This window comes from Sarcophilus harrisii, chromosome 3 (genome assembly GCF_902635505.1).
Source record: "Sarcophilus harrisii chromosome 3, mSarHar1.11, whole genome shotgun sequence".
Classification (NCBI taxonomy): domain Eukaryota; kingdom Metazoa; phylum Chordata; class Mammalia; order Dasyuromorphia; family Dasyuridae; genus Sarcophilus; species Sarcophilus harrisii.
This window is the reverse complement of record NC_045428.1, coordinates 598,198,715-598,210,082: the sequence shown is the minus strand read 5'-3', so window position 1 is coordinate 598,210,082 and position 11,368 is coordinate 598,198,715. Positions and strand designations below refer to the sequence as shown.

The window sequence follows — 11,368 nt, the reverse complement described above, 5'->3', positions numbered from 1 at the left end:
TGCCAAATGGGGACCCCTCTGGCTAGTTAGATATGGCTGAGCCTCAGCAGGAACCACAGAAACTTTCATCTCCTGGACTGCTTGAGGTGTCAGGGTTTGAGTCCAGGAAGACTGAGCAAAACTTGGCTGATTAGGAATGCCAGACCCAGCTCTACTGCAGAGCCTATAACCCTGGGCATGAAGGTACCAGCACATTTGAAGTGCAGTGGCAGAGAGGCCTGGGATACTGTTGGCTACAAACACTTACAGAAGGGAGGAGCTCTTGGTTTGGGGTTCCAGGTCAGAGGGAGGAGCTGAAATGAACCTTGAGGCACCATCCCATGATTAGAGGTACTTATACTAATACCGCTTATTAAAAAAAAAAAAAAAAGAACCAGCAAAGATGAAAGAACCATAGAAACTTACTATGGGAACAGAGAAGACCATAAAAAGGGTTCTATCCCCAAATAGTTAAATGAAATGGTTTTCTGAGCAGAAAGAAATGAAAAAATAAATTATGGAAATGAAAAAAGGAATCTAAAAATCAAATGAGAGATATTGGGGAAAAACTTTTTTTAAAAAAACCATCCAAGAAAAACAAGAAGATTATGGGGGAAAGTTATCCAACTAAAAAGAAGATACAGAGTCTCAAAGATGAAAATAACTCTTCAAAAATTAAAATTGGGCAAGGGGAAGCTAGTGAAGCTAGGAGAGACTAAGACATAACAAAACAGATCATAAAGAATGAAAACATAGAACAGAATATGAAACATTTTAAGCAAAAATAACAGATCAAGAAGAGAAAATATAAGAATAATTGGACTCCCTGAAAGTTGTTACCAAAAAAAAGAATCTCAGTACAATAATGGAAGAAATAATTCAAGAAAATTGTCTTGGAGTGATAGAATCTAAGAGGAAAGTAGAAATAGGAAAAATTCATTGATCACCACTTCAACAAGATCCTTTGTGGAAAGCACATAGGAATATTATTGATAAATTTTGAAACATACAGATCATAGAGAATATTTTGCAAGAAACAAAAAAAAAAGACAATTCAAATACACTGGAGCTACAATTAGACTTTGTAACAGGAGCAACCTGCTAGTGGCTGCTGGGGATCTAATTCTGACCAGCAGAATAGATCTCTTCATGTGAGAAGATAACAATGCAAGGAGACAGAGAGGCAGTTGCATTCTCTGATCTCTCTCCTCTTCCCTCTTGCCTCTGATTTATTTCATTCCCAATTCATAAGCAATATATTCACCAGTAAATGCTGATTTGCAATTCCTTCAAGTTTGTTATGATTCATAGTTGTGGGGGCTTTCAGAGAGTTGACCTGCCCCTTCACGCTTAGGCACGGTCCTTAACAACTCCCCATTTTTTGCTTTATGTGAACACAATTATTCCTCCCTCCCCTGCCCCCAACCTCATGGTCAGTAAATTTGTGCAGTGGTTGTAAATCTGAGTCTGCATGCTAAGGAATGAGAACAGAACTGTGAAAGTCTTTTCAGTACTATTCCTCGATGGTTTCAGAGTGAGATGCTGTAGCAAGTGTTAAATCTTGTGAGATGTCATGGAGGCAAGCTTTCTGACAAGCAGAGAAGTAGAATTGTAGTCAGAGTAGGTGTTTTTCATTTATTCCATCATCAGTCTCCTAGCTTGACCCTTTGATGTGCTGGCCCATTTTAATTACCCTGACTGAAAAAATCTTATTGGGTCTCTTCTCCCTTTCCTTCCCCATGAGTTACTGGAAAAACTGTCCAGGGAAGATCCTACAGCTATCCAGCACTGCTGCTTCTTTGTTTATTGTTCCCCACATTGGGCGCCATTTGTTATGGCATTTCCTTTATGAAATCTGCATATGTAAAGTCCCATTTGGCACCAAGGTAGGAAAAGACAGGACTCAATGGATATAATATTTGGAGGCATTGATAGAGAGTAGGAATTACTATTTCAATATTAATACTGTTACTTACAAGTTCAGTGCCTTAGAGCTGCTTCAAAACCATATTATACTTCAAAAAATTGAAATCATAATATAGCTGGGAAATCATGAGAGAATTCTGGTAAAATACTTTGAAACTGAGTAAGAGTAAGAACATTTCCCAGCAAGCTACGAAGACAATATTATGCTGGCCTGCACAACACTACAAGAAATAGCCATTAGACATTTGCAGGATCTCAGGTCAGCTCAGAGCTTTCTGATTATATTTGTTTAAAATCAGTTTCAGGCCTTAGTTCTTGTGGGTTTACTCCAAGACAGGTCCAGTGACTCCTGGATCAAGATGAAGGTTGCTGTTAAGAAAACTAAAATGACTAGCTTTATGCAGAGTATTAAATTTTCCCCTATTCCTATCTATATAGAAAGTTTTTGAGAGATCCTGGTCTGGCCTTGTCAATGTGTTAATTTATACCCAGAGGTATGAAAATTGGTGGAAAGGATAGATTTGTTCTAAGGACTTCATTCAATTAGAATCCTTTGCTTTGTCTGTAGGTCATGTTGCCTCTCCTTACAAATGATCACTTTCCATCAGAGCATTCCCAATGGAAATAAAGTGTCTCATTGAGTTCAATGGGACATGCTTTTTTCTAGAAGAGGGTGATCAATAAACATTAGGACATTTGTGCTGAAGGCTGAGTTCAGAAAAGCCCAGACATACTTACATGAACAGATGGTAAGTGAACTGCGCAGAACCAAGAGAACACTGTATACAGTAACAACAAGATTATGTGATGATCAACTGGGATGGACTTGGCTCTTTTCAACAATGAAGCGATTCAGGACAATTCTAATGAACTTGTATTGGAAAGTGAAATCAGGATCCAGCATTATATACTTCAACAACAATACTAGATGATGACCAGTTCTGATGGATCAGGCCATCCTCAGCAACGAGATCAACCAAATCATTTCTAATGGAGCAGTAATGAACTGAACTAGCTATACCCAGAAAAAGAACTCTGGGAGATGACTAAAAACCATTACATTGAATTCCCAATCCCTATATTTATGCACACCTGCATTTTTGATTTCCTTCACAAGCTAATTGTACAATAATTCAGAGTCTGATTCTTTTTGTACAGCAAAATAATGTTTTGGTCATGTATACTTATTGTGTATCTAAGTTATATTTTAATATATTTAACATCTACTGGTCATCCCGCCATCTAGGGGAGGGGGTGGGGGGGTAAGAGGTGAAAAAGGAACAAGAGGTTTGGCAATTGTTAATGCTGTAAAGTTACCCATGTATATATCCTGTAAATAAAAGGCTATTAAAAAAAAAAAAAAAAAAAAAAAAGAAATCAGGATCCAGAGGAAAAACTGTGGAGAATGAGTATGTATCAAGCCATAGTGTTTTCACTGTTGTTTTTTTCTGTTGCTTTTTATTTGCTTGTTTTTTCTTTCTCATACTTTTCCCCCTTTTATCTGATATTTCTTGCATAGCATGATAAATATGAAAATATTTTAGAAGAATTGCACATGTTTAACCTGAATTGCATTTCTTGCTGTCTTGAAGAGGGAGGCAATGTGTGGGAAAAAGAAAAAAAAATTGAAACACGATATTTTGCAAAGGTGAATGTTGAAAACTATCACGAAAGGTGGTAAAACTGATGTCACTCTAAGAAGATGGAATTCAATAGAGATATATCTAAACTCTTCTACAAGTTCAAAGATGCAATTTACAAATACAACATTAGGGCAGTATATAGGAATGATTGAAATTTACTCGGATTTCTGGAGGAAAATCTGGAATGAATAAGTAGAAAACTTGTTCTGGACATATAGAAAAGCAAGAGATTATCCAAAAGGACTTGTGATGAAACATGTAGCACATTTTTCTGACTGAGAGGTAATAGAACAAGAATGAAAATTTGTAAACACTTTGTTTAGAAAGGGCATATGGAAAACTTTGTTTTTCTTAAATATACAGATTTGATACAAAAGTTTCTCTCTCTTTTCCTTTGGGGAGAAACAAATTTCAGCCATCTGAAAGAAAGATTTAGGTATTCCAATGGATTGTGGTTCAACATTAGCCAGCATTTTCTGGGACATAGTTAAGAAGTGCATTTCTAAGGGGAAAAGTGATAATCTTATAATATGCTGTGCTCATCAGACAAATTTTGTAGCATTGTGTTCATTCTTAATTCTGCAATGGAGACTGGATATTGATAAGCTGGAGAAAGTCAATAAGATATTATATGGGGTATTAAAGCTTTCTATATCCAGACCAAAGAAAGGGACAAAGACATAGATAAATATTTCAAAAAAGGCATTAGTTATAAGAAAAGATTGATCCTATGCTCTTCAAAAGCAGGAATATGAATATGTTGGGAACTGAAATTCTCCTATTAAGAATGAGCATTCTGGATGCCCAACAGTTGGAGAATGGCTGAATAAGTTGTGGTATATGAATGTTATGGAATGTTATTGTTCTGTAAGAAAGGACCAGCAGGATGATTTCAGAGAGTCCTGGAGAGACTTACATGAACTGATGCAAAGTGAAGTGAGTAGAACCAGGAGTTCATTGTACACAGCCACAAAAAGATTAAATGATGATCAATTCTGATGAACGTGGTTCCTTTCAACAATGAGATGTTTGTGATGGAGAGAGCCATCTGCACCCAGAGAGAGGACTGTGAGGACTGAGTATGGATCACAACATAACATTTTCACTCTTTTTGTTGTTTGCTTGAATTGTTTTCTTCCTCATTTTTTCCCTTTTTTATCTGATTTTTCTTAAGCAGCATGATAAATGTGGAAATAAGTTTAGAAAAATTTCACATGTTTAACATATATTAAATTACTTGCCATCTAGGGTAGTGTGAAGTGAAAGGGAAGGAGAACAATTTAGAACAAAGGTTTTGCAATGGTAAATGCTGAAAACTATGCATATATTTTGAAAATAAAAAATTAAAAAACCTATCAATTAAAGTGTTTTCTATGATCTTGGGATCTTGGCGGGGGCGGGATGTGTGTGTGTGAGAAATATTTCTCCATGTTCCAATTATAGCCTACAAGTTTTTTCTTGCTGGCTGCATTTCAAATCTTTCCAGGTAAAAAAATCTAGCTCACAGAACAAATATGACACAGATATTTTGCACTGAGACAGACACAAACAAAATGATTGGTTGTATCATTATCTTAATTAGAGGACTGTCCCATTTTGTCAAAACTCATAAAATTTCTATTGTTATAGGGCTTCACCATTTCCAGTGTTGCAGGGAGGGTGAAAAAGGTGGCAAAAAAAAAGGTTCTTTGTCAAAAGCCACGATGTACCTTTTGCTTCCTCCAGCATTCTAGGGAGAATGAAAAAATGGCAGATGCCCTCTAGGAGGCATCTATGTAGTAGTAGGAGGAGGGAACTATGTTGAGAATCGCAAGAACTTCCAAGTTTGGGTGTTCCCAGTCAAGGAAAATTTGCTGAGTGTGGAGCTCCACATGACCCAGACAAGCCTTTCCTAGTGCTTGGGGTGTTCCAACTACAGGATGAAATGAGAAAAGAATGGGGTTTTTACCTTGACAAGGAGAGGGTGAAGATAGGAAAGACCAGATTCTCCCTGTAGGGGCCACCAAATTTTGCAGTTTAAAGGAGACCCCAAAGATTTGGGATTTCAGACCAGTGTCACTAGGTGTCTCAAAAGAAAGTGCAGGCTCAAATTCATCTCCAAGTCCAGGGGTAAATTTTATTATAATTGTAACACCATTTAAAGTGGGCTTAGTTCCAAAAGAATTTAGCAAAGAACAGGAGTAAGAAGATAAATTTACAGGAAAGAGAGATCAGGAGCTTTATGTCACTGACATGCTAATTTTATGGCTTAGAGGTGGAACTGAGGAGTGGTCTTAGAGGTGTTGTTGAGAAGTGGTCTGCTTATTATTGTCTCAGAAACTTAATCTTTTCTGACCAACAGATTGTTATCAGACAGCCATCATTGTTCGTGGAACTACAATACTCCAAAGGCCAAGTGGCTTTAGGGTTACTGCCACTTTTTCCCTAGAAGCTGCACCCCATCAAGAAGGCTTCATATCACCTTTTTAATTGTTGTTATTGTTGAAAAGGGTTCTAAGAATAAAATATTTAGAAACTATTGCTCAAGAGCCATGGTTGTTCATTTCATTGATCAATGTTGTGAAAATAGAAACTATTCTACAAGTTTTTCCCATTTCTGTTTCAGTTCAGACAAAATAATAATGTTCCATTATATTTTTAGACCACGATTTATTCGGTCATTCCCCCAATTTATGGGTGCCACCATTATTTCCAAATCTTTTCAGCTCTAAAAAGCAGCAACTATAATTTTATATTGCATGAATAAGTTTTTTCCCCCCTCTTTAATCTCTCTAGTTTATTGTGAGAATATGCAGTTGAGTCTCTTTAGGCATACAGTTTGAATTGTAACACAAAATGATACCTCTTCATTTTAATGCTGTACAAATCCTCATTTTACAGAATAGATTGCCAATTTCTGTTTTCTAATATATTGTTACCCTATTATTTTGATAAGTAAAGCCATACAATTAATATTTATTTTTGACAATTTATTATTTTTATCATACCTTCTAATACTTCTTTGTGCCTCCTGTATCATTAAAAATAAGGCAAAGGTGAGGGAAGGGAATGAAATGAATACTAGCAATCTATAGTTGAAATGGCAAGATCTCTACTCCTTATGCCCCCTCATCTTCTATCCATTTTAGTCCCAGATGACTGGTTGTATCATTATCTTAAGTGTCTCTTATATTTTAAACCTCTCATTTAAACTGATCAAATGAGGAAAAAACTCACAGAGATCTGGATAAATAAATATATTTCACAACACAAGGAAACAGAAGGGGAAGATAAAAATGCAGAAGTTGGAAGAAAAGTAAATATGAAAGGGATTAGTTCTAATCAATGCAAAATAAAGGATGCAAAAAGATATTTATTTTTTTTTTTACAGAAGTGAAGAATTAGAAAATGAGTGTATGCTTATCAAATGGGGAGGCGAAACAAGTGATAATATATCAAATTTGCTGAAATACAATTGTGTTGTAAGAAAATATGAAGGGGATGGTTTCAGATAAATCTGGGAAGATTCTATGAACAGAAGCAAAGTGAACAGAATGAGTTAAAAAATTTATACTTGACAAAAATATTGTAAAGAAAAAGAACTCTGATGAATGAAATGACCTATCACTATACCAGAGTACAAATGACAAAATGTTATGCATCTCCTGATACAGATGAAAAAGTCATAATGTAGAATGACTTTTTTTCATATAAATAATCCACTAACCTTAGAATTTTTCTGTTTGTGATTTATATTAATTTTTATAGATGGGAAATTTAAGTATCATGAATGATCAGTTTGTATTTCTTGCTCTGAAAATTGAATATTTGTGGTTTTTTAAACATTATTCCATAGGACCCATTTTTCATAAACATGAATATAATTTATATCTGTTCTTCATATACTTTGTATGTGAAGCCTTTATCGCAAACTGCAAAGGTTTTTTCCCCAGTTAATTGCTTCATTTACATTTTAGCATTTGAGTATTTTTTGATGTAATGTACCTTCTGTAATCCTTCTATCTTCCATTTAATGATGGACATACCCTGTTATTGGCCAGAATTCTGAAACAAGCATTCTTACAAGATGTTAAATCAGTGGAATTGATGAGACAATGGTTATCTAGTTTAGCATGGTGATTAATGTTCTCTAAGTTCAGTATGATTGATTTAATCTTACAACAAATAATGGTTTCCTAGTGATATAATGATTGATTTATACTCAGGGTAGAGCATATAAGCTGGGAGCCTCAGCCAGAGTGAGGGCAGAGAAGACAGAGGACTGAGAGGCGGGAGCTCAAGCTCTTGGGGGAAGGAGAGAGAGTTTCAATTCCATCTTGGGTCAGGCTCCTCGTGGCCTGGCCTCCTACACTTTTCCACTGAAACCAATTCTCCTGAAGGATCTCAAGAAAGCTAGCTGGGTCCTAGGCAAGGAGACAGGATTTTGAAGGAGACAATAATGAATTTGGACTTTAACACCTGAGTACTCTTGTGGTGATTATTAAGCTGAAACGAAGGCTGGTCCAGAGACCTCCAGAAAACCGAACTAAGAACATTACAATGGCCCATATCCAAAACTGAAAAATACATCTTTGCTGGCCTATGAATATATTTCAAGGGATTTTTACATCTAAGACATGTATCCTTAAAAGCTAATATTGATATAGGGTAAGGTATTGGTCTATACCTATTTTCTGCCAGGCTGCTTTTCAATTTTTGTATTATGTTGCTGTGACTAGGAAATCCTTGCCCTATAATTGGGGCCTTTGGATTGTTTCAATCTGCATTTACTGTACCCACTTTTTAAAAATATATTATGCACATGATCTATTCAATTTCTCAAACTTCAAGATGTTGTTCCTCTCTTAGAAATACAGAGTTAGTGAGCATTTGAGGCAGAATTTGAATCTGTCTTCCTGATCTTAAAACTAGTTTCCTGTCACATTTAGTGCCTTCCTCTAGCCTATTCCAAATATAAATTTGAATGAAAAATGACTAAACTGGGGCAGTTAGTTGGTGCAGTAGATAGAGCCCCAGCCCTGAAGTCAGGAGGACCTGAGTTCAAATCTGGCCTTAGACACTTAATACTTCCTAGCTGTGTGATCCGGCAAGTCACTTAACCCCAACTGCCTCAGCGAAAGAAAGAAAGAAAGAAAGAAAGAAAGAAAGAAAGAAAGAAAGAAAGAAAGAAATGAAGGAGGGAAGGAAGGAAGGAAGGAAGGAAGGAAGGAAGGAAGGAAGGAAGGAAGGAAGAAAGAAGGAAGAAAGAAAGGAGGGAAGGAGGGAAAGGAAGGAAAGGAAGGAAAGGAAGGAAGGAAGAAAGGAAGGAAGGAAAGGAAGGAAAGAGAAAAAAAAGAAAAGTGACAAAATTGTGCACATATTTTAGTTTACTAACTCTACTATGACTTTTAGAATCCATGAAATATATACCATCTAGATTTTCCATTGCAATTTAATACTTGCAAAGCTTTTACAAATATTTTCTCATTTGTTCTTCCTGTTAACTTTAAGAGATAGTTATCACTATCCTCATTCTATAGATGTGGAAAATTAGGCAGGATTAGGTTAAGGAACTTGCCCAGGGTCACACAGCTAGGTAGTATTAAAAACTGAACTGGAACTCTGGACTTGTGGTTCCAGGGACAGCAAACTATCCACTGTGTCACTTTGATGATGAAAGATCATTGCAGAAACAGTGATGTAGAAATTATTGACATTTTGTGTCATCAAAAGACCAGAGAGAAAAAAGGAAGTACCAATCAATTAGTAAAAGGCCAAAGAAATTGTGGCATATAAATGCGATGGAATAGCATCAAAGAGGAATGCCAAACAGAATTACCAAGAAAAATTTATTGTATTTATAGCACTTTTTGAACAGTATGAAATCTGAGATGTCTACCAAAGACTATATTGCCACAAGCGGCTATTACTCATTATTTAGATCCATAAGTTTTATCTCCAGCATGATTTCTCTCCAGTTTATGAACTTTACATAAAGACTTTGACATTGAAAAAAGGCATTTCTTTTATCGGCCTTCTTTTTTCTACCTTGATATCTAGTAATCTCCATCTACCAGAGAAATATATATCCCCATTGAGCAAATTTATAAGGCTTTCCAATAGGAATCCTTTGATGGAAAGTAAGAGATGGCTTCCCCTATTGAATCCATATAACCCATCTCTGTAGAATGAATGATCTGCTATTAAATGAGCTCTGTACTCCATTTGAATCTCCTTCCTCATTCATTACAGTGATATAATTTCTATCTACTAGCAATTTTCTGATGGGAAAATAAGGGATGTTTGCTCCTTGAAGACTTTACCCACCTGATTAAACTCCTAAGCTTTCTTGCCAATATGACATCTCTGACATACAAAAAGACTGAATTTCTTTTTGGAAAGTCTATTCATTGATTACATTCAAAAAGTTTTTTTTCCTAGTGTGGATTCTCTGATGTCTAGGAAGAGTAGACTTTTTTGTGAAAAACTTTTCACATTGATCACAATCATATTTTTTCATTCAGTGTGGATTCTCTGGTGTAAATAAGGAGTGGACTTCTGTCTGAAAGTCTTTCCACATTGACTGCATTCATAAAGTTTTATCTAGTGTGAATTCTTAAATGGCTAGCAAGAGTGGACCTTTTTGTGAAAGTCTTTCCACACTGATTACATTTATAAGGTTTCTCTCCAGTATGAATCCTGTGATGTTCATGGAGACTATATTTCACACTGAAAGTCTTTCCACATTGATTACACTTATAAGGTTTCTCTCCATTGTGGATTTTCTTATGTGTTAAAAGATTGGCATTCTGGGTGAAAACTTTACCACACAGATTACATTCATAAGGCTTCTCGCCAGTGTGGATTCTCTGATGTATCAAAAGATTGGAATTTTGGGTGAAAGCCTTTCCACATTGATTACATACATAAGGTTTCTCTCCAGTGTGGATTCTCTGATGTACAGCAAGACCAGAGTTCTGTCGGAAAGCCTTTCCACACTGATTACATTTATAAGGTTTCTCTCTAGTATGGATCCTCAGATGGTTAATAAGATGGGCCCTATAAGCTAAAGCCTTTCCACACTGATTACATTCAAAAGGTTTCTCTCCAGTGTGGATTTTCTGATGTAAAGCAAGAGTGGACTTTTTTGTGAACGTCTTTCCACATTGATTACAAGCATAAGTTTTCTCTCCAGTGTGTATTCTCTGATGATAATAAAGAGTAGACCTTGTTGTGAAAGTCTTTCCACATTGATTACAATCATAAGTTTTCTCACCCATATGTGTTCTCTGATGGAGATAAAGAGTGGATTTCTGTCTAAAAGTCTTTCCACATTGGTTACATAGATAGGGTTTCTCTCCAGTGTGGATCCTTTGATGAATACGGTATTTTGTTCTGAAATCTTTCCAATTGATTAATTTAAAGGTTTTCCCACTGGAATTTTCTAGTTGTCAAAAGATTGTTATTTTGGAAAGTCCCATTGATTAATTCAAGGTTTCTCTACTGGGATTTTCTGATGTGTCAAAAGATTGTGGTGTGAAAGCCTTTTCCAATTGATCCCTTTAAAAGGTTTCTCTCCACGGATTCTCGATGTATACAAGGGCGGACTTTTTGTGAAAGTCTGTCCCGAGATTACATTCATAAGGTTTTCTGCATGTGAATTTTCTGATTCAAAAGTTTTGAGTTCTGGCTGAACTTTCCTATTTCATTTTCATAAAAATTTCTCCAGTATAACTTTTCTGATGTCTAATGATGTCTGAACTCAAGCTGAAGGCCATTTCCCATTGATGATCTTGATACATTTGTATTTCATGAGGCTTCTCAGAACACTGCATATGCTC

At 36.0% G+C, this 11,368-nt stretch overlaps 1 protein-coding gene across 1 annotated transcript; it reads right to left on the bottom strand.

Moving 5' to 3' along the window:
* Positions 1–8,844: 8,844 nt before the first annotated feature.
* LOC116422909 (zinc finger protein 2 homolog) lies at positions 8,845–10,904 on the bottom strand. Its single transcript, XM_031963332.1, has one exon. The coding sequence runs from the start codon at positions 10,805–10,807 to the stop codon at positions 10,127–10,129; it is 681 nt and encodes a 226-aa protein (XP_031819192.1). The 5' UTR covers positions 10,808–10,904; the 3' UTR covers positions 8,845–10,126.
* Positions 10,905–11,368: the final 464 nt, after the last annotated feature.